The sequence below is a fragment of the Rana temporaria genome, chromosome 4 (assembly GCF_905171775.1).
Source record: "Rana temporaria chromosome 4, aRanTem1.1, whole genome shotgun sequence".
In the NCBI taxonomy this organism is placed as follows: domain Eukaryota; kingdom Metazoa; phylum Chordata; class Amphibia; order Anura; family Ranidae; genus Rana; species Rana temporaria.
This window is the reverse complement of record NC_053492.1, coordinates 359,813,703-359,838,045: the sequence shown is the minus strand read 5'-3', so window position 1 is coordinate 359,838,045 and position 24,343 is coordinate 359,813,703. Positions and strand designations below refer to the sequence as shown.

The 24,343-nt window shown below is 42.2% G+C and overlaps 1 protein-coding gene across 1 annotated transcript in view; it reads right to left on the bottom strand.

Moving 5' to 3' along the window:
- CCDC170 (coiled-coil domain containing 170) overlaps positions 1–24,343 on the bottom strand; it is a 97,443-nt gene that overhangs the window by 67,575 nt on the left and 5,525 nt on the right. The window contains exons 2-6 of the mRNA XM_040350880.1: positions 20,895–20,971; positions 15,454–15,481; positions 6,270–6,401; positions 4,771–5,027; positions 4,531–4,675 (exon numbers count right to left, since the gene is read on the bottom strand). Coding sequence (XP_040206814.1) covers positions 4,531–4,675; positions 4,771–5,027; positions 6,270–6,401; positions 15,454–15,481; positions 20,895–20,971 — 639 coding nt within the window. The remainder of the gene's footprint in view (positions 1–4,530; positions 4,676–4,770; positions 5,028–6,269; positions 6,402–15,453; positions 15,482–20,894; positions 20,972–24,343) is intronic.

The following is a 24,343-nucleotide window of genomic DNA, read 5'->3' as shown; positions in this document are numbered from 1 at the left end:
AGGGGCGCAGCTACGTGAATCTAGCCCATTGCATTTTACCATGCAGGCCAGTGTGGACGTAGCGGGGTTCATTTACTAAAGGCAAATAGGCCATTTGCTTGGCAAGGGAAGTTTTACTTTGAAAGGGAATTTACCCCACAATTTAGTGAATGCAGTTAAAACTTCACTTTGCCAAAAATATCCAGTCACATTCAAGAAAAATAAATTGCACATTTACCTGTACGTGATTGGATGAGGGAAGTCAGTAGAGCTTCATCTCATTCACTAAGCTGTGAGGAATATTGCCTTGCAAAATAAAAAAAAAACAATAAAACTGACTATAAGACCAGCTTGGAAAACTTCCCAGCATAGCAGGATTGCCCAGTGGGGCAGCAAACTACCATTCTTATTTTTCAATGAAATCGACATGAACTATTTTATTATTATATCTTTTCAATTATATATAAATTGCACAAAAGTAAACCAAACTCAGAAAAATAGAATACTAAAGCCTCGTACACACGATCAGTCCATCCGATGAGAACGGTCTGAAGGACCGTTGTCATAGGTTAACCGATGAAGCTGACTGATGGTCAGTCATGCCTACACACCATCGGTTAAAAAAAACGATTGTGTCAGAACACGGTGACGTAAAACACAACGACGTGCTGAAAAAAACGAAGTTCAATGCTTCCAAGCATGCGTCGACTTGATTCTGAGCATGCATGGATTTTTAACCGATGGTTGTGCCTACTAACGATCGTTTTTTTCCCATCGGTTAGGAATCCATCGGTTAATTTTAAAACAAGTTGGCTTTTTTTTAACCGATGGTTAAATAACCTATGGGGCCCAAACACGATCGGTTTGGACCGATGAAAACGGTCCATCAGACCGTTGTCCTCTGGTTAACCTATCATGTGTACAAGGCCTAATAAGGTGTCAAGATGCAGTTTGGTGTAAGTGGCCACATACAGACATCTTATTTGATAAAAAAGAGAATTAGTAATGCACCATAGTTTAATAAAAAAAAGTGGGCGTGTAGCCCCTACAGTGCTCTTTCTGAGCTGGAAGCAGATACAAAGGTTGCAAACATAGCTGCTTGTGAGATTGGCAACCCTTCTCTACATAGGAAGAAGGACTCTGAAAAAAAAATTGCAATGCCAAAAGTAACTGTTTTATCTGAGGCTGCAAACCAGACAAGTGTTGTGGATAAGGGCTTCTAAAGGGAAAAGTCATCTTCTTCTTGCTGATTCATTTGTAAGAAGTGTTTCTTTAGGAAATCATGTGGAAGTGTCAAAGGAAGTTAGGTGTTTGCTTAGTGCTACTGTTAGGAAAGATAAAAGGCGCATTTTAAAAATTGACAAAAAAGCTAGTGAAGAGTGCTATGTTGATGTTGTGAACCTTGGTACAAATGTTTTTTTTCTAGATTTATGTGTGTTCTGTACAGAAGGATTTTCAGAATTTGGGCCAGGATCTTCAACAGTTAGGATGTACTGTTACATTTTCACGGATCTTAACTGTGCATAATGGACAACAAGAGAAAGTACTTCATACAGCAGATTTCAATGTTTGGCTATCCTTATTGGTGCAAAGCTGAAAGTTTTGGTTATGTTAGTCATGATGCTATCAGATTATCTTAATTTGAGCTGTGCAAGAGAGATGGGCTGCATCCCTTAGGCCCCGTACACACGTCCGAGGAACTCGACGGGCAAAACACATAGTTTTGCTCATCGAGTTCCTTGTGAAGCCGCCGAGGATCTCGGCGAGCCAAAATTTCCCATTGAACAACGAGGAAATAGAGAACATGTTTTCTATTTCCTCGCCGAGATCCTCGTCGGCTTCCTCGGCCGAAAGTGTAGACACGGCCGGGTTTCTCGGCAGAATACAACTCCGACCGAGTTTCTGGCTGAATTCTGCCGAGAAACTCGGTCGTGTGTACGGGGCCTTACACAAGGGCACTGAGCTTCTTAGTATGGAATTGAAATATTGAGTTTTTTGGGCATGTATTTAAACTGAGAAACAGGGGCAAAGATGTAATTTATGAGAAGCATTTCTGCACCCAGCAGGTTGAAACAAATGTGAAGGATTTGTGTTGCTAAGGGCTGGACTGGTGGAGTGGTCACTTCAGTTAAAGTTCCTGATGGTAAAAATAAAGCAGTAGATAGCAGTATTTGTTGTTTATGAAAAGTCAAAGTTTAGGAAACAAGCTTTGTGAGCCGACAGCTCTTATGTCTGGGGACAATTCGGACCTTTGCGGCAATTACAGATACATGGTTCAAGAATTCAAATGACTGGGAAATAACTATACCAGGGTATACACTATACAGGAACGACAGAGGGGAGGTGAAAATGCCATATATGTCACAAATATCATAACACTAATATTAATTAAAAAACATAAAAAATACTCAAAACCCTCTGGGTCTGCCTTCCAACCAGAGATGGATATTCCCTTAGGATTGGTGTAGTATACAGACCCCAGGACAGACTGAAGATTATGATAACTTGTTGATTGATGAGATAACTCAAATGGCAATCAAGGGAGAGGTTTTGATTATGGGTGACTTCAATATGGTTCCCAAAAGAGGTAAGAAGGATAGTAAAGGAGACAAAAACAGCATATAGAAGATTCTTTTGTTGAGGGAGACCTGGATGTAGCAAAACATTTAAACAATTACTTTTCAGAAATAGATTGTGCTAGCAATAACAAGTTGGGGAATAATTTTGGTTCTAGTAATGATTGTTAATTTTTAGGATTTTTTGAGACAGGAGTAGCAGAGGAACTGGCTCAGTTAAAGCTTAATAAAGCAATGGGTCCTGGTGGTATTCATCCCAAAATTCTAAGAGAACTTTAAGGTATATTTGTTGGACAATTAATGGATCTTTTTAATCAATCTCTTCGAAAGGGAGAAGTTCCCATGACTGGTGGACTGCTAATACAGATGAAGGGCAGCAAGAAGGGAAGCACGGTAGAAGCTGGCAATTGCAGGCCAGTGAGTTTACCATTGGTTGTAGTTAATGGAATCACTCCTGAAAAGACGGATCATTGATCACTTTAAAATTATGGCAGACTAATCTGATTGAATTATCTGACTATGTTACCATTGTTTTGGACCAGGGTGGGACTGTGGACATAGCATATCTTGATTTCAGCAGGGCATTTGATACAGTTCCACATAATGATCTAATACAAAAGTTATACAAGCTAGGACTTAACCCTTGGGTGGTTCAGTGGATATGCAGTTGGCTAAAGGATAGATACCAGAGTAAGGTTGTAAATGGGGTTCACTCAGACACAGAGACCAGTCACTAGTGGGGTATACCACAAGGCCCTGTACTAGGCACTGATCTATTTAATATATATGTACGTTATATAACTAAAGGTCTGTGGGGTGAGTTTTGTCTTTTTTGCTGATTATACAAAGGTGTGTAATAGGACTGATATCCCTGGAGGTGTCTGTAACATGGGAAATAATTTGGCATTGCTGGAAGATTGGTCAAAGCAGTGGAGACTGCAGTTCAGTATTTATAAATGTAAAATAATGCACCTAGGTAAAAAGAATCCCTTGAGACAGTACAACACGGGGGTATAGTGTAAGCCAGCACTACAGAAGAAAATGATTTGGGGGTACATATTTCAGATGACTGCAAAATGAGCAAACAGTGTGACCAGGCAGTGAGGAAACCAACAAGATTTCTAGGATGCATCACTATAGTGATCACCAGCAGGAGGAACGGGTTTCTGATTTTACTATATAGATCTTTAGTAAAAGAAAATCTAAAATTGTGAGTTTTCCTAGTAAAGTAATAGAGGGGAAATCTTCCAATGGGGACCCCAATGGTTTCCCTTAATTTGCAGGGATTTCCTATAACTTCCTGTTTTGACTATGGGACAGGAAGTGAAGGTAGATCTCCCCAATTGGCAAAATAAAACCAGACATGGGTTTTAACTATTCCTCACTCCAAAATGAAAAAAAAAAAGTTTTGTCTATTGTTCTTCTTTCATGACTGTTATTCCAACATGTAATTAAAGACTACTGAGCGACCACAAAAATAACCAAACATAAATGTTTCTAAAATGTGCACTATCCACCTATATACCAAAAATAACTGTGAAAACCTCCTAACCCATATAGTGCAAACATACACACCTAACAAAAACCCAAAAAGTGTAAGCATAATCCAAAATAAAAGGTTTGGAAAATTAGTAGATCCTGGGTAGTTTGGTTATTTTTGTGGTTAATACTGATATTAGGATTATAATATGTTTCATATATTTTGTGCTATATTTCTAGAACCATGGGTTAGGGTGCTGTGTCCTTGGCTGTTCACTTTGCAAGTTTATTCCCTTTCTCTTATAGAGTATAGTTTGCAAAGTACATTTTCACCACATTCACTAAACTAAGGGAACATTCTCTTGCAAAGTGTACAGCCCTTTTGCCTTTAGTAGAATAACCCCCCTGTCTTCAATACGTGTTTTGGTACCATTAAAGCAATTTTATACTAAGCCTTGTGACAATTGATAACAAAATATGATGTATCTATATTTACCTTGGAAATGACCACTTCCTCTGGATCCTTCTGGCCTTTTATGTCTACATTCAAGCAAGCAGACAGTTGTGCCAGGAAATGTCCATAATTCCTGCTGTATCTTGAAGCCTGAGACTTACTGTCCTCCCACTGAGTCACAAAATTTCTGGATTATAGCGAAAATACAATTCATTATTTAACAAAACAGAAACAATCAGAAGCATAATAATATAGCAAAATTAACTACAACATTTAGCTTACTTTAGCCTTGATTCCATTTCTTGGATTCTGTCTTTCAGTTCTCGGTTTTCATGAAAAACTGCTTGAATGGTTAATTCTGCCCTAGACTTGGAGGTAGCCAGTAGACCTGTTTCTTCTTCTGTCTCATGAACTCTTGCTCTTAGAGATGTGATCATTGCAGACTGTCTTGCGTTGTTTTCTCTGTAATTTTCCACCTCAGCCTTAAGCTCTTGTAAAGCCATCTCTTTTGAGGAAACCTTAGTCCGAAGGTCTAACAGCTAAAAAATAATTGAATAATGGAATAAACAGTATTTGGGGGTAGCTCTGGACAAGGACGTAGTAAATAATATTGAGTTAGGCCAGTTCAGACCTTTCAGATGTGACTTGGGTTGTACTGAATCACATGACAATGGAAATACAATTGCTTCCAACGCTGCGCATTTACATCAATGCAGTGCAGCTGCGATGCAAGTTTGGGGAAGATCCTGTGCTGCTTTTTTGTGATACAGTGCGATCTTGTGGTCCATAGACTTCTAAATGCGTTTTTTGTGTGTGATTTGTGCTGGATGTTAGAAGTAGGCACCCACTGGCGTCCTAACAATGTTCAGTCATTCCTGCTGTCAGCAGGGGATACCAGGCCACACATGTCCCCTTTTGTTTACATTCTGCTGTCAACAGGGAATCCCCGCTGACAGCAGGGATGATTCATCGTTCTTAGGATGATGCGGGTGCTGGCTCCTTAACAACCAATGACACTTTCCCACTGACAGCAGAGATAAGTCACAGTAGAAAAACAAGCATTAAAAAACGTATCAAGAACACACCATTGTGCACTGCAGCTGAACTACAACTTTTAAACCTTTCAGAAGAAAAGAATTCCACTTTTAGGTGTAAACTTTAAGGCACAGTTTGACATTTCCCCTTATTCTCCTTCATTGCTGCATGGCAAAAACTTTTCTTTTTTCTTTTTTCATTTAGGATAGAGTAAGAGAGAATTATAACCCCTGTACATTTTTTGCCATCTGTGTCTTTTTTCCATTCTCTTTCTGCCCTATAGAAAATAGGAAGTGAGAGGAAATACCTCCAAAGCGAAGGAATCTGGACTGTCCCCATTGGAAGATTCCCCCTCTATTTCTGTTATGTTGATGGCCCAACATTTGGGATTTTACTTCACTTTCGCTCTTGGTGATAACAGTAAACAGGGCATATAAAGAGGGAGACCCTCCCTAAAAGTGGCAGAGATGATTAAAAACACGACAGGTGTTCTAATCCCTTTCCACTCTATGCAAAAAGTTTTGCCTTTAGATATACTTTACTGGGCAGTGACCATTATTTCGGAACCAGTATTTCTAACTTCTAATTTATTTACCAAGATCACGTTAAATGATCACCTATAATTAACCATTATGGTTAGAGGGGGCTGTACAATTGCATTTGATGAGCATGTGTACATGGTCAAGCCCTGGGCAATTTAAACACATGATTTACATGCATGTAGACATGCATACATTTATACTTACCTCTGACTGTGCAGTTTCATATTTTACAGACATAGCAGCCAGTTCGCTGTGAGAATTTTCAGCAATTATTCGGTAGTGATTCATCTGGTCTCGTGTAATAGGATTGTCCACAAAAAAAGGATCGTAGGTGTGCTGGTATGGAAAAACAGGGTATCAGTTCATTTCTCATTATGTGAATAGCCATGAACAGCAACTAGTGATTCATAACAGACAGTAGCTGGGATACTAATTGCATTTGTTTGTTCTGCTTAGCAGGACATCATAATTATGAAGGACATTTCAATCATTCAACTACACAGACCATGTACATACATAGTTTTATACTTCTTTAGTGAGTTAGTATAACTGTGGAAAATCAATACTAACTACATTTTAGATTCCCATTTAGATTTAGATGGAATATCCTAGATAGAGTCATAATCCTAAATTATGCTGATCTTGAATATAACAGCCTATTTCCATATAGAGCAACCCAATGGATAGAAGAAGATCCTGGACTGCCGCAGCAGTCCAAAATCTTCTTCTATCCAATGCACCTGTGCATAGCCAGCACCTTTTTGATTTAGTGGGATGGAAGCAAAGTCAAGGGATCAGCAGTTTTTAGAGCGGTATCATCTCTCACTAGAGCAACCCAATGCTGCTCTGACTACTGGTGGCAATACAGTTATATACAGATACTTGATATTTCTGCGTTGATATAAAATTAGAATGCTGTTGTAATCCCATCAAATTTAAATTAGTTATCAACACTGATATTAAAATTGCATCATTATCACTCCCACATTTGTAGTATTTAGTGTCAGTACCTATATTGTCAATAATGCCTGTCTCTTCTGAAATGTAATTACTTCTTTGCTCAAAGGGATAGGAGCCTGGCTCACCTCTTCATGCCTACTTCGTCTCATTTTGGTCAGTAAGTCTTCCTAAAGTGGCAATGGACCAATAGTAAAGGGCTTTTTTTTAACAGGCATTACCAGCACCAGGGGTGCTTATACTGAGGAAGGGCCTTACTTCATGGACCTGGTGGTGACTGCTATGAGCTTACTGAGCATGACTAGTATGATGAGTTACACCTCACTTTCACCATTCATAAATAATCAACAAGGTGGTCATGCCACACCTCTGCAGCATCCAGGACCTACCCACTGCTCAAAGGGAGTGAGGTATGTATATCAAATCTAAAAATAAAAAGGTAAACAGAGTATTTGGAATATCTCTTGACCTAAATCAGGGGTCTTCAAACTACGGCCCTCCAGATGTTCATGAACTACAATTCCCATCATGCCTAGTCATGTCTGTGAATGTCAGTGTGTTACAATGCCTCATGGGAAGTGTAGTTCCACCACAGCTGGAGGGCCGTAGTTTGAAGATCCCTGACCTAAATCCTAAAATATGTGGGGGAGTCAAACAACAATAATTAGATGCCTTTTCCTCACACGGAAATTGATAGCAAGGAGGTGGCTGGCGGTGAACCCACCAACCCGGGTAGAATGGGAGTTGGAGGTAAATAAAACAATAAGAATGGAAAGATTTGTGTATAATAAAAGAGGAAATGCCAAAATGTTCAAAAAAAATATGGGTAGGTTGGACGTGAAGATAGGGGTAGGATGTGTGTTGAGAGTAAAGTGCCCCTGCCTCCGGTGGATACCAAGGTTTTGTTTTAGTTTTCCTTCTCTGCTCTTTGGAATTATGTATAGTGCTTAAATAGAAAGGACACATTAATTTTGTCATAAAGGGGAAAAGTGAACTGTAGCGCATTTGGCAAATAAGCCAATTTATGTTAAATGTTGGGGTGGTGAGTGTAAAGAGTAAGTGATGGTTGCATAAATGTATATTTGTTTTTTGTCTTTTTATATAAATAAAAAACTACTTGATGAAAAAAAAAAAAGGTGGACAAGTGATCAAAAGGGTGCTTGAAATGTTGAAGTGAGAGGGAGTGAAAGCATTACATCAACTATAACATTAATTTTGCTGTTCTCCAGAGCTAACGGTTGTAATTATATAGGCTTACACATTTTTTGGGGAGAGGACAAATTCTTCCTATTTTCCATTTTTTTTAATACTTTCTTCTTTCATAGCTCAACTATTGGTTTATACACCACCATAGTTAGTTCCTCCTGTGTTGAATCTAAACGTATACTGTGATCTCCTTTTGCTTTAATTGTTTTCAGGCATTTAAAGGTCATTTTCAGATTGCCTTGGATGGAACTGGTGAAGACCTGGCACATCCAAAACTTGCAGCTTAGTGAGGCTTTTGCTACCCTCTGGCAACATAAAGTATTCCTGCTTGTTTGCCATAATAATTGACCTGCACACCAGTCCCTGCGTATCTGCTAAACCTTGGACTTTCACATTAGTCTGTCTTATGTCCTCATTTGTACTTTAGCCCCAGCTTGTCTTTACTGAACCCTAAACTCCACTCTAGTCCTTGTGTTGCCTCTCCAGGCTCCAAGGCAGAACATCTGTTCCTGGATATCCAAAATAATACTGTCATTATAACCTCTGCTTCAGTTGTCCCAGTAACCCCTACACTTGGCCAATTATCCTCTGCTGCCATTAACAACTACTTATAAAACTGTAATTCCATATTGTAAGTGACTGATTCCTATTGTTCTATTTAAGCTGAGCATACACTGCTTAAATTTTTGCTGATTCCTGCTGGCTTGTCTAAAGCCTCGTACACACGGCCGAGGAACTCGACGTGCCAAACACATCGAGTTCCTCGGCCAGTTCAGCACTGAAGCCGCCTAGGAGCTCGGCGGGACGAGAGCTCCCATAGAACAACGAGGAAATAGAGAACATGTTCTCTATTTCCTCGTCGAGCTCCTCGTCGGCTTCCTCGGCTGAAAGTGTACACACGACCAGTTTCCTCGGCAGAATTCAGCCAGAAACTCGGTCGGAAGCTGAATTCTGCCGAGGAAACTGGTCGTGTGTACGGGGCCTGAAACTAAGCAGTGTATGGCCCTGCTGGCTCTGATTGTGCAGTTGACTTTTGTCAAAGCAGGATATCGGAAGATTGTCAGTCAAACCATGCCTGTATCCAATCAGATGCAAGCACTGTTGCGGTATTCTGACTGCTGGTGGCACCAGCTGTCAGGATACAATAGTTCTACAAGGGGCATTTGTCCATCTAGCAGGCAGGCTAAATAAAATAAATCTACACGTGAATGACTGCCATTAGGTTGTAAGCTTTTGGGTGTGGTGAGTGGTATATCTATTTGTATCTTGTAAATATCAAGCTTATATTCAAATTACAGTAGAACTGGTAAAGGTAGCATAGTTAGGCAGGTTGAAAATAGACACAACTCCATCAATCTATTTTAGTCTTAAAACAAGTTGTCACTAAAAAGCAAGGACTAGAGTTTCTACCTCTAGGGAACATACAGTAAATGCTGGTTTGGTCACTTGTCTGTACTCAATGTACTCATTGTACTCATTGCAATGTAAACAAATAGACAACTGTCCCGCCCATTATCAAGTAAACTGTGTACCAGTAATGAAAGGAATTAACCAAATGCAAATGGTTTATGTAGCTTTTTACTGCTTAATTTACAGAAAGGTCAATACATGTTAGCTAGCTCATTTATTTCCAATACCTTCTGTATAACGTCTGCATTGTAAATCTTTGCTGATGATAACAATGCATTGTGAAATATACAATGTCAGTACCTTCTTTCTAAGAATGTGTTTACTAATGTGCTTTAAGCCCTTATCGATAATAAAAACAAAAACAAAAAGCCATAACCATGCTACCTTTCTTAGGATGCATTCACACCTGAGCATTTTCAGCTCGTAAAATGCTTATCTTAAAAGTTTCAAAACACCCAACAAACAAAATCCTATTCATTTAAATGTCGCCTGAAGCAAAACATCCGAAGCTCAAAAAAGTACATGAGCTTCTTTTTAGGCAGATTACAGGCATTGTACTACTTTTTACATTGGTGACCTTTGGACCTCAAAACGCCTGTACAAAAATGCTGCAAAAACTTTGAAAAAACGTCATAAAACCGCCCTAAAAAATGCATGAAAACTATACACTCAGGTGTGAATGCAGCCTTAGTAAATGTCTTTAATCAAAACTCTAAGCCAAAATCAATATACAAAAATAACAATACACAATATTAGACTTTTTTCGAATTATTTTACTTTGATCCCTTTCTCCTTTCAGTTGCATGGTGATAAGCCGAATGTACCTGATTTCAGTTCGAACATGACTAAAGTTCAGGTGCTGAATCTGAACCCCACTGAAGACCATGGGAGTCAAATGTAAAAAAAAAAAAAATGGAAATGTTCTAGGCTAATATTCTAGGGATTTTCAAACAAATGGCATCAGGGTCTGGGCACCTCCTTGGGGGACATAAAACAAAAACATTTAAAAAAAATCAGTTTGGCAGAGAGCAGTGATTTTAGTAATGCTGTGAAACTGTAAAATTGCAAAATGACATTAAAAAACATGCTGTGGTGTGTCCTGACCCTGCCTGTGAAGTGCCATATTTGTGTGATGTATACAACCTATTACACAAACACTGAGGCCCCATACACACGAGCAGTTTCCTCGGCAGAATTCAGCTTCCGACCGAGTTTCTGGCTGAATTCTGCCGAGAAACCCGGCCGTGTGTACAATTTCGCCGAGGAAGCCGACGAGGAGCTCGACGAGGAAATAGAGAACATGTTCTCTATTTCCTCGTTGTTCTATGGGAGCTCTCGGCCCGCCGAGCTCCTCGGCGGCTTCAGGGCTGAACTGGCCGAGGAACTCGATGTGCTTGGCACGTCGAGTTCCTCGGCCGTGTGTACGGGGCCTCACAGTTACAAAGAAGAAAGTGTGTTTAAATTGCTGGCCAAATGACTGCCCCCAGAAGATTCCGTTTGTCTGTAAACAAAGCAGCTGGGGATTCCCTTCTTCTATATTAGAACCTTGTCCTAGATGAGGGTCTGATATGGCTATTAATAGAGGACTCTCCCCCACCAAAAAAAAACGTGGGGTTTCCTTCATTCTATACCAGGCCATTCAGGTCTGGTATGGATTTTGAGGGGGGAACCTCAATCAAAAAGAGTGAGGATCCCCAAAAAATCCACACCAGACCCTTATCTAAGTATGCAGCCTGGCAGGCCAGGAAAAAGGGAAACCGAGCATTGGCCCCTGATTTCTGAACAATACCAAACCACATACCCTCAATATCGAGGATACTTTGCCAGGGGGAACTCCGTGGAAAGCACCTTTTCCACGTGTTGAGCACATGAGACTTTTTCCCTAAACACTGGTCTTGTGGTTGTGGAGGTCTGTGAGCAGTGGGCTTATTGGAATCCAAATGCCTGAAAAGCCAAAGTTTGGTCCACACTTGTGTGCATACTGAACCTCAAGTTTAATCCTTATAGGTAACCCCAAGATGCAGGTAATTCTGTGTCAGACTGCAATTACCATATAAGTGACATCATTTAGTAGGTATGTACACTAGCAAACAGGATTTATTTTTCATGTTACCATTATTTTAAATAGAACCCATGTATAAAAGAACATATTAGAATTTTCAACATCTTTTTTTTTTTTTTAGGGTGGTGAGTATTATTTCAGTGCGACTTTTTGAAACAGTAATTATTTTAGACACATAATAAAAAAGTGAATGTCCAACTACAGGCAACAAATGTTTTCCTTTGCAGTGGGGCTGTGCAGAGCAGAGCAGATCTTTTCCAAAAAATACTTATGTATTCCCCTCATTGTAAAACACTGTGTTATCCGAGCACAGCCCTGCCATGTGCATACATAAAAAAATTATTAACCATATATTGGCTCGCCAAAGGGTCCTGCTAAAATATTACCCTGTCTGCAATATATGGTATAGGGATTCTTATCATCTTTTTCTATAGCCAATATATTTTTATACTCCTATGCCGTGTACACACAATCGGAATTTCTGATGGGGTAAAATCCAATGGAATTTTCCGCCGGAATTCCGTTCAAGCTGTCTTGCATACACACTGTCAGACCAAATTCCGACCGTCCAAAACGCGGTGATGTAAAACACTACGTCAAACCGAGAAAATTAAAGTTCAATGCTTCTGAGCATGCGTCGACTTGATTCTGAGAATGCGTGTTTTTTTTCTCCGTCAGAGTTCCACACAATTTCCCATAGGATTTTTTTCCATTGAAAAAAAATAAAACATGTTCTATCTCTAAACTCCAATGGAAAAAAGCCAGATGGTGCCCACACACGGTCGGAATATCTGATGAAAAAATTCCGTCTTTTCTGACTTTTTTCATCCGATCGTGTGTACAAGGCATAAGTCTTTCTAAATTGGGTTTGTCTGTTCTTTTTTATTTTATTAACTCGTTTCTCATATTCTGTGTCTTGGCTTGTATATCAGATAAGGAATATTTAAAATATAGACATTACGGCCGGGATTCTCATACATCGGCGCATCTTTGTGCCGGCGTAGCGCATCTCATATGCGCTACGCCAACGTAACATTGAGAGGCAAGCTGAGTATTCACAAAGCACTCGCTCCCATATTTGCGCCAGCGTAACGTAAATTGGCCGGCGTAAGCCCGCCTAATTCAAAGTAGGAAGGCAGTGGGCGTGCTACATGTAAATTAACCGTGACCCCATGCAAATGAAGGGCCTAACGAACGGCGCATGCGCGCACATGCTCAGAATCACGTTGCATATACTCCCTAAGATACGCCGGCTCAATGCCTACGACGTGAACGTAACCTACGCCCAGCCCCATTCACGTACGACTTACGTAAACAACGTAAAATACGCCGGCTGTTCCGACGTTTCCGATGTCCATACCTTAACATGACTTACCCCAGCTTTATGAGGCTTAACGTTACACCGGACGTACGCCTTACGTAAACGGCGTAGATCACAGCGATGGGCACAAGTACGTTCGTGAATCGGCGTATCTAGTTCATTTACATATTCGACACGTAAATCAATGGAAGCTCCCCTTGCGGCCAGCGTAAATATGCGCCCAAGATACGATGGCGTAGGAGACTTACGTCGGTCTTATGAAGCCAAAATTCAGGCATATCTTATTTGCTGAATAAGGCGCATATATACGACGGCGCATCCGTGGACTTACGCGGCGTATCAGTAGATTCGTCGGTGCAAGTTCTTTCTGAATCCGGGCCTACATTTCTAAACATAGATATCCAAGTAGTATTTAATTTCTACAAGTATATCAGAAATTCAGATACCAAATTATTTAACTCTAGTGGGCAGCACTTTATTAGATTGTAAGGCATCATTTTCTGCTTGTAGGTGGGGTGCAGCGTGGTGTGGCGGCAATAATTCACACAGTAAAACTTGAAAACTTGGAAATAGCAAGAGCTCACAACAAACCAGGTGAGAAGGTTGCCCAACCAGGTGCACTCACGGTTTCCAGTAATGTGCAGAAAGTGGGTATCAGCCAAACTGACAATGTCTGCTAAGAGAGCAGAATGCTGGCCATCTCGTGCCCAAGCCAGATGATGACCAAAGAAGTTGCAACCCTACGCTTTCCCTCCTCATCAGGAACCTTTCCTTACCACTAGTACTGTCCCGACCAGGTGGGGTACCTACTCTACCAACTCGCAAATGTGCGCCAAACCTGGGAGCTAAGGTCTTAAATAGGCTCTGCCTGACCCAAGATGGCATAAAACTGCATTGCTTCCCTAGTGACCCAGGAAACCATAGAGGAACTGTTGACCTCCTTTCCAGCTACAAGTCTGCTGAGGATGAGCACCACCTGCAGTGGAGAAAGTAGATTGCACCTGTCTTCATGCTGGCGGGTAAAAAGAATACTGCTGTTGATCGGAGTTAAAAATAATGTTAGTGACTTAGCTTGGCACTATTACATCATTGACAGTTCATATACTAACAGGACACTAATGATGAGCAATTCAAATCAATGCTTTGGTGTGTAAACAGGTGATAGATTTTGTATATTTCCCTAGTTGCCTCTAATGAGTTGTGAAATAAATGCTGCCACTCAAGGTATCTTCATCTTTATACAAAATAAGTATCATATACCCTACATGTGCTGCTGGCAATTTATTATTGTTCATTAGTGTTTTTGTAGATAGCGATGTGTGATTTTGGAGGGGATGGCAGAGTAAGGGGGCACTCAGGAGGGTGTAAGGTAGTACTTTTGAGGATGTAAGGGGGGGACTCTGAAGGAGGATGTAAGAGGGCACTCTGAAATTACAAAGGTGACACTCTGGAGTTACTAAGGGGCACTCTAGAAGATGTAAGGGGCCACTCTGGAAGTACTGATGTACAGGGAAACTCTGGAGGATGTAAGGGAGCTCTGATGTAAGGTGGCACTCTGGGGACACAGATGTAGGGGGGACTCTATGGGGGAATGCTGGGGCTCATCCTGACTGCTGCACTATGTTGTTTTGTTTGTTACTTACTCCTGACCCCTGCACTCTATACATTATACTGTACATAGACCTGACCAAGGTATTCATTGTCTCAACAGTTGCTGGTTTTAATAAAGTTCTTCTTTCATTTAGGCTCAGTAAGACAAAAATCTGTTTTGTGTGCATAAAAACATATGTGATGGAAACTTTGAATAAAAAATAAAACATTTTTCCTTTGTCCTGAGGTTTATTTGTGTTTGTGAGGCAGCCGATTGTGGTACAGTAATTAGTATTTTGTAGGTACAAGTACTGTGGTATATGTGTGCAGTGTATAGAGCAGATACAAATTCTGTTCAATCCTCCTTTAAAACCCTACCACTGGCCATGCCTAATTGTTTGCCACAGCGTGCGTAGCAGAACTTATTTTTATTTATTTTTTCCCACGGTGCCTCATGTCTTCCATGATCATAGTCTTGCTCAGATTTTGTCACGCTGTTTTGACTTATTAATTGTAAAGCCAGGCATATTACTTGTTATGCCTATTGTTAATGTTTACATATTGTTTGTAATTTTGCCTTTAGGAACACTTTATCATTTAGATTGTAAGCTCTAATGAGCAGGGCCTTTTGATTCCTCTTCTACCAAATTGTATTGTAACTGTAATGTCTGCCTTAATTTTGTAAAGCACTTAGCAAACTGTTGACACTATATAAATCCTGTATAATAATAATAATAATAAAAATAATATGTTACAATACACCAGTATTTAGGGTATAACATGTTGCTAAGCACCCCAACCCTCACCCGCAGTCTTTATGCCTAACTGGCACAGTCACTTACCTTTTTTACGTCTTCTCTTTTCTTGTTTCTACAAATCAAAATATACAGTTAAAATATTATCATATATATTTTGGTCTACACTGTAGGATTAAATAATTACGATCCTATCCTGAAGAAGAATACGCTTTGTGTTAAGTACACCTGTCAGGAGAAATGTATGGGGACTGCAATTTCTGACATTCTTCTGAAAACTTAAATTGCCTTAAGGACTTTTGAGACCTGAGGGTCAGAATACCTGATCTCTGTACTTGTTCCTGAGTTAGTACCTGAGAAAGCATTGAAGCACTACTATCAGCATGACAGTCAGGGAACTAGTATCCTCAAATGGAAAGGTCAGCAGGGGCAGCCTACATATTTATTTATTGTTTAATTTTAATTAACCATTTCAAATAATACAAGAAGAAGACAGGTAGATCTGTTTGAGAACATGGTAGGAGACTTACGTAGACAAACAGAAATATCAAAGAAAATTTATAAATGGTTATTGTAAAGTGACAATTAGGGACCTAAAGGGTCTGGTATGGATTTTGAGGGGAACTCCTACGCCATTTTTTTTTATTTGGCGTAGGGTTCCCTTTAAAGACTTGAAGGGCCTGGTAATGGAATTTGGGGGGACCCCACGCATATTTTTTTCTGGTTTGTGGTTCCCCTTAATATTTATACCCGACCCAAAGGGCTGGTAATGGACTGGGGGGGGGAACCCATGTCGTTTTTTTCAATTACTCTTATCTGTATTGCCGGAACAACAATTCATTATAGCGGTGAGTAGTTTTACATTTTTACAAAAAAAATCCTTTAGAAATGTCATTTTGTACAGGGACTGTTATAAACACGGAAAACATGCACTATTTTACAGGTATACTATAAACACCCCCCTAGGTATGAAATTTAAAGGGATATTTCACTTTTATTGTTTCACTTCAAGCATTATTAAAATCACTGCTCCCGATAAAAAAAAAAATTTGCATTGATACATGTCCCCTGGTGCAGGACCCGGGTACCCCAAACACTTTTTATGACAATAACTTGCATATTAACCTTTAAAATTGGCACTTTTGATTTCTCACATAGACTTTCAAAGGGTGTTCCGTGGCTTTCGAATTTGCCGAATTGTTCGCTATTCAACGAATGGGCGAACAGCCAATGTTCGAGTCGAACTCATGTTCGACCCGAACATAAAGCTCATCCCTAGTGACAATTACTATAGGGAGCTTATTGAGAAAAATAATCCTCATGAAAGTAAAAGTGATGAGTAACCGATGTTGTTGAATTTTAACATGGTGGCATTAGAAATAACAAAAAAAAGGGGAGAAGTGAACGATGAGTGTTAGACCCCTTTCACACTGAGGAGTTTTTCAGGCGGTACAGACCTAAAAATAGTGCTGCTATATCGCCTGAAAAACTCCTGCCCAGCTACCTCAATGTGAAAGCCGGAGGGCTTTCACACTGAGGCGATACACTGGCGGGAGACAAAAAATCTCCTGTCAGCAGCATCTTTGGAGCGGTGAGAGGAGCGGCGTGTATACCGCTCCTTCACCGCTCCTTCCCATGGAAAACAATAGCTAAACGCGGCAATACCGCCCACAATGCGCCTCTGCAGAGGCGCATTGAGGGCGGTATTAACCCTTTATCAGCCGCTAGCGGGGGTTAATACCGCACCGCTAGCGGCCGAATCCCGCGGCATTCCCGGCGGTATAGCGCCGCTATTTTTAGCAGCGATATACCGCCAACGCGGCTCCCGGTCCAATGTGAAAGGGGCCTTTGAGAAAGAGTGAAACCAGAGGAAAAGTAAAAGGAGGGGGGGCAGGGCAGTGGGAAGGTAAGAAAGGGGAGAAACCCTTTTCTCCACAGGTCCCAGGGGAATGGCAGGTAATCAAGAGTTTAGGGCATAGGGTTTGGGTGGGTATACAGAAACCAGGGTGATACTATTTTCCAGAACCTTTTATAGATATCAGAAGAAATGTCCGATAACTTCATATAATATGTTTGTGGGTTCTAAGTAATTTTCTAGCAAAAATACTGATTATAACTTAAGCAACAAATGTCACAAAAAGGCCTGGTCTTTAATCGACTAAAGGGGTTCTTACTATTTTTTATGTTTACAGTTTGAAATGGAAGTTTCTTTAAAGTGTTTGAAATTTATTGAACTTTTCTTATTTGCTATCTTCTGGTCTAATAAATTTACCCCTAAAAGTGTTTTGGTAAACCCGTTCAATGAGTGCAATACAAAATACCCGTTGATTATGTCAGAAATTGCAAGCCGTCCTGTGTCTTAAGCACACTTCTTATCTTATCCTAAGGAGAAAAATATGCCCTCCTAGTTCCTATCTTTGGACTACAAGTTGTTAGTCCAAACCCCATGTTTGTCCAAACCGAGAAGGAAGTTGTCAGTGCCAGCCCAATCATCTATAGCTGGGCATTTCCTGCCACACAGCTGCATGCACAGAAACTGGAGGCTATATGGCCATATTAGGTCAATGATGTTACGAGCATCCCATGCCTTTGTGTACACTCAGCAGTGTGGCAGGGAATGCCCAGGCCGTAGCTGATTGGGCGGCAACTTCCTTCCAGGCTCAGCTGAACATAAGAGCTAACTGAACTCAAGTTTATCTTTAACTGTCGATATTAGGATAGATTGTGAGTTTGAGTAGTTTAGCAAAAAACAAGTAGGCATTGCTGTCAAATCAAAAGGTATTTTTCTCTCCTTGCAGGGTCTTTAACCACTTCCATACCAGGTACTTACGCAGCTTCCCGCCCAAGCCAATTTTCAGCTTTCAGCACTGTCGCACTTTGAATGGCAATTGCGCGGTCATGCTACACTGTACCCAAACAAAATTGGCGTCCTTTTTTCCCCACAAATAGAGCTTTCTTTTGGTGGTATTTGATCACCTCTGCGATTTTTTTTTTTTGCGCAACAACTAAAAAAAGGCTGAAAATTTGGAAAAAAAAATTACGTTTTTATTTTTTTCTGTTAATTTTTTTGTAAATAAGTTTTCTCTTTCAATTACGGGCACTGATATGGCGGCACTAATGGGCACCGATGAGATGGCACTGATGGACATCGATGAGGTAGTACTGACGGGCACAGATGAGGTGGCACTGATTGGCGGCGCTGGTATGCGACACTGATGGGCACACATAGGCGGCACTGATGGGCACACATAGGCGGCACTGATGGGCACACGTAGGAGGCACTGATGGGCACACGTAGGCGGCACTGATGGGCACACATAGGCGGCACTGATGGGCACTCATGGGCGGCACTGGGCACTCATAGGCGGCACAGATGGGCACTCATGGGCGGCACAGATGGGCACTTATGGGTGGCACAGATGGGCACTGCTAGGTGGGCACTGGGCATGGATGGGCACTGTGGGGTGGCACTGATGGACACTGGGGTGGCGCTGATGGACACTGGGGTGGCGCTGATGGACACTGGGGTGGCGCTGATGGACACTGGGGTGGCAGCACTGATTGTTGCCAGTCAGTGCCCATTTGTGGGCACTGACTGGCATCTTTTTTCTTTATGGTTTTTTTTTTTTTTTTTTTTTTAGATTTTTTTTTTTTTTTTTTGGCTTTTTTTTTTTTTTTGCCCACCCTGGTGCTCCAGGGTGGGCATCCCTGGTGGTCCAGTGTGGCGATCCGAGGGGGGCTGCGCTGATAAACAATCAGCGCTAACCCCCCCTGTCAGGAGAGCCGCAGATCGGCTATCCTCTACTCGCGTCTGTCAGACGCGAGTGAGGAAGAGCCATCGGCGGCTCTTCCTGTTTACATCGTGATCAGCCGTGGTTGGACACGGCTGATCACGTGGTAAAGAGTCTCCGCCGGAGGCTCTTTACCGAGATCGGAGATGCAGGGTGTCAGACTGACCCCCCGCATCACCGATCGCCGCGATGCGCGCCCCCACGGGCGCGCGCGGCATGAAATCCTGCAGGACGTTCTAGAACGTCCTGTCAGGATTTCATAACCACTTCCCGGACGTAAATCGGCCATAGGCCGGGCGGGAAGTGGTTAAAGGGGTAAACATGTGCATATGTTGCATAGATGTATTGCATGTTTTATTTTAATTTGCCATGACAAAAACTTCAATCTGTTCACAGAAGGTTTATTGACAGGTCGAACTGAGTTTAATCTCACAGTTGGTAATGTTATTTCCTGGCTGTAATACTTCCCCCCTTTTGCTGAAGTACTGACCTATGATGATAAGCACTTCACAGATACTTCTGATACACATACTTAAGTCAATGACTAAAGCTGGCAATAGTTAGATTGAAATGTGGCGGGTTAAGCAAGGACTGGCTGAATTTCAATCCATGTGTGGGCTTCCCTGTTTAACAGAAGTTGATGATTACATTGACTTTTGTTAAACAGAAATGCTGGAAAACCTTTGGACTGGACGTTGTTCAGTCCATTGTGACAATGGAGAACCCCACTGTCAGAATACAATGTCTCAGCTGGGAATATTTTTTCATTTACCTTACTTGTGTGGATGGAGGAATTGGTTTGTTTTTCCATTCAGTTCACTGGCTGAACGAAAAAAACAACAACTGATCTATGGCCAGCTTAAGAAAGCATTAAAGCTAGTCTGTTCACTACAGCCTTCTGTCAAGTCCATCAAGTCCAACCTATGTGTGTTATTATATGTCAGTATTACATTGTATATCCCTGTATGTTGTGGTCGTTCAGGTGCTTATCTAATAGTTTTTTTAAACTATGCTTCTCGCTGAGACCACCGCCTGTGGAAGGGAATTCCACATCCTTGCCGCTCTTACAGTAAAGAACCCTCTATGCAGTTTAAGGTTGAACCTCTTTTCTTCTCATTTTAATGAGTGGCCACGTGTCTTGTTAAACTCCCTTCTGCAAAAAAGTTTTATCCCTATTGTGGGGTCACCAGTATAGTATTTGTAAATTGATAGAGAATAAATTCAGTGTTTCTAACCTTTCCTAATAACTAATTTCCTCCAGACCCTTTATTAGCTTTGTTGTCCTTTGTACTCGCTCCATTTCCAGTACATCCTTCCTGAGGACTGGTGCCCAGAACTGGACAGCCTACTCTAGGTGCGGCCGGACCATGCTTTGTTAGCAGCATGTTGGCATTGCATGCCATTGCTGAGCCTATCATCTACCAAGACCCCCTGGTTCTTTTCCATCCTAGATTTCCCCAGACGTTCTCCCACCAGTGTATAGATTGCATTCATATTTTTGGCATCCAAATGCATTATTTTACATTTTTCTACATTAATCCTCATTTGACATGAAGTTTCCCACCCCATTAATTTGTTCAGATCTTTTTGCAAGGTTTCCACATCCTGCAGAGAAGTTATTGCCCTGCTTAGCTTAGTATCTTCCGCAAATTCAAAGATTGAACTGTTTACCCCATCATCCAACGTGGTACTTCATTTTATTTTATTGTTTACTTGCAGTCTTTTAGTATTTCATACCTCTTACCACTTTTGGTTCCCACAGTATCGTCCATAAGGTCCACATATATTCTATTACGTTTAAAGTGCTCTTGTGCCTGATAAAAAAATAGAATGTAATTTAGTATGAACACACACACTCAATATCACTAGTTTGTAGGTTAGCATTAAAGCAGCCCTATCTTTCATCTACAAGAAGCAGCACCTTAAACCTATGTCTGAAAAGATACAAACTTGAAGGGGAACTAATGGTAAACATGTTTACCTAAGCTCTAACAGTCTGACATCCAAGTCCCTTGCTGGCAGTTTCTCCCCAGCTTCTTCTGGGTGCCGGTTTTCATCCATCTTGATTGACCGCCCGGCATGGGATGACATTACTCCTGCACATGCGTAGGACTTCAGTAACCCTGGCACATAGGCCAAGTGTCAGAATGTAAACTGAGCTTCAAATGCACAGATCCAGTTTACATTCCTAAGGCAGTAAATACCCTGCAGGTTCACAATTTTATACTGTAACTTTAGGTGTACTAAAAATAGATTTCTGGCTTTGCACAAAATTAGTCTTAAAGCTGTCCCTATAGGAGGCAGCACTGACAAAGAATGGGCCACTGAAGCCTTTGACTGATGTCCAGGCTTTACTAGCCATCTCCCCTGCAGCCACCATTAGTTGACACAGGAGAGATCACCTCAACAGCTTGGAGCAGCCTGAAAGTAGGTAAGACTGTGGGTGGGTGCAACGTGGTATGGCAGCAATAACACACACTCAGCCCAGGTGCAATTGAGAGAACTTGTATTGAAGACAAGGTCAAACAGTTCCCAACAAGCCCAGATGAAAGAAGCCCAACCAGGAACATTCAAGATTGAAAACAGCGTGTAGTGGAGCGGGTCTCAGCCAAGCTAACAGCATCTGATTGGAGGGGCGAACTGAAGCCTGGCCAGACCGAGCCCAATAGGGGAGGTTTCCAGGAAGAGGAGCAGATCCCTATGCTTTCCCTACTCAACGTTACTCAACGTTAACCTTTCCTTGCCGCTAATACTGTCACTGACAGACAGGTGACTTGTCCTACACTATCCACACGCTAAAAGTGCACCAAACACAGGCTGTGCTTCTGGGATGATGTGACAGGGTATCACGTACAAGTCTGCTAAACTAGCATGGTTGGAGAGAGCAAATGGGTTGGTGCCCAAGTTGATCAAGTACTGGGACCTTTCCCTTGTGAACCTTGGACAGGGTGCATGTAGCCAGCCATTCTCCAGGTGTCACTGGGTCCTTGAACACATTCATGCCCAAAACAATGGGTACTGAAGAGCTGACTGGGCCACGTGTCACTACCACTCCTACCCAATCCACCAACTGGTTGTCAATCTGGATCTTTGCCCAGGTGATACCTTCCACCAGGATGGGCAAGTTGTTGGCTGCTTTAAGGGAAAGGCAGGAGAGGTCCAATTAATCTATCATCCCGAACGGATGAATAAAGAAGTCACTGTGACTTCAGACCCTTTGTCGATTAGGCATTGGACCTCCAGGTCATTGACAATGGCAGACACCATTGGGCTTGGGGCAACCATGGACTGTGGTTAGCTGGGACCTCGTGTTGCTGGTCCTGGGGGTCGTCCGTCTGCCCGGAAGCTGTTAGTTTTTTGTTGCAGGTGCTTTTAATTTTAGGCCTGCCACAGTTCATGCTCACATGCCCATAACATCCACGCCACCATCACTTATGGTCTTCCTCCTGGTCCCTTCATAGCAGATTATTACCCTTAAAGGGCGATGTAGAATCCCATTAAAGCACGGACACCTGTTGTTTCAGAGAAGCCACGTCCAAGGCAAATTGCCTTACTGTAGTCTGTAAGGTGGACAGCTTATAGTCGGCCAAAGCCTTATTTTTTTCATATGCAGCAGATCATACTTTTTGTTATTGCTACCATCTTTCTGTTCCTGGGCAACTGTGTCCACCACAATCTCGTGAGAGATGTTGGGTTGTTCTCTAATTCCGTCCTGCAGTGCCCTCCTGACTGGGCCTGCTTTCAGCTCTGCCAAGAACTGCCCCTCACAGTTTGTGGCCTGAATCCAAGATTTCTGAACAATCCCATGCATCCTTCTTCTTCCAGTAATTTCCAGAGACACTGGAGTGCCACCGCAAAGTGCGTGAGACTGCCACCCACCTGTTGTCTCTGGACAAAGAATCTGCATCAGCTCTGGGACCATCCCATTTTCTCCAAACAGGCCCTCTAGGTGTTTTATGATTTGCTCCAGGGTGGCCCGGTCCTCTTCCAGTAGAGCCATTACTGCTTGTCGGGCATCATCCTTCAAGGAGTTAATGACTAAGCTCCGCGATCAGCTGAGCAGGAATCTGGTACAGGTGCACAGCACTCTTTAGCCTTCCCTCCCACTCCGCCATGGGAGCCATTAAACTTAGGCACCAAGGCCAGGCCATGGCCAATCCTAACTGTGCCATGATGGTGCCTGCTCCTGCTTCCACACCCACTACGGGATGTGAAATAATCTGGCGACTGCCGCCAAGTGTGGGTGGGTGCAGTGATGGCAATAACAAACACTTAGTCCAGATGCAATTGACAGAATTTGCATGGATACAAGGAAAACAGTTCACAACAAACTTGACGGAAAGAACTCAAACTGGTAATAACAGCGTTTAATGGACCGAGCTGACATTGTCTGCCGTTGGGGCCTGTCTTGTCTGAGCCCAAGTAGGGAGGTTTCCAGGAAGATAAGCTGATCCCTGTGCTTTCTCTACTCATCTGCCATCTTTCCCTGCCTCTAATACTGTCCCTGACAGAGGGGTGATCTGTCCCTACCTTATCTAAAAGTGCACCAAAACCAGGAGCGAGGGTCTTAAAAAGACTCTGCTACATGGACTGTCAACAGGGGCGGACTGACCATTTGGTCACTTGGGCACTGCCCGAGGGCCCTATGCCACTAGGGGGCCCCATCAGGGTTGCCAGCCTCAGTAAAACTAGGATAAGTATGTAAAAATCTGTGTTTTTAAAAAAAAATCCCTACACTGCAGGGTTACACTTACCTACAATGGTGGCGGCAGCACCCGACAGCTGATGGAAAAGTCAGCTGTGGTGCCGACATTGCTGGACTCAAGGACAGGTAAGTGTCCTATTATTAAAAGCCAGCAGCTGCAGTATGTGACGCTGCTGGTTTTAAATTTTTGCAGCGGTGGGCGGACTGCTTCTCCTCCTCTCCCTCCTACAGGCATTTAGCGGCTGCAAGAGGAACATGGAGGAGATCGGTTTCTCTATATGCCACTGCCCCCGCCGCCCTTCCTATCCAGGTGTAAGTGCAGAGGGTCGCATGGGCCCCCTGATGGGGGAGACCAGTTTGCAACTGCGACCCCCTGTGACCCCTGTACTTACACCCCTGAAGTGTGGTGGTTCTGGCCATTATATGTGCAGTGTAGTGTGGCATTTGCATTCCCCCCAATCTAATACTGTGAACTACACAT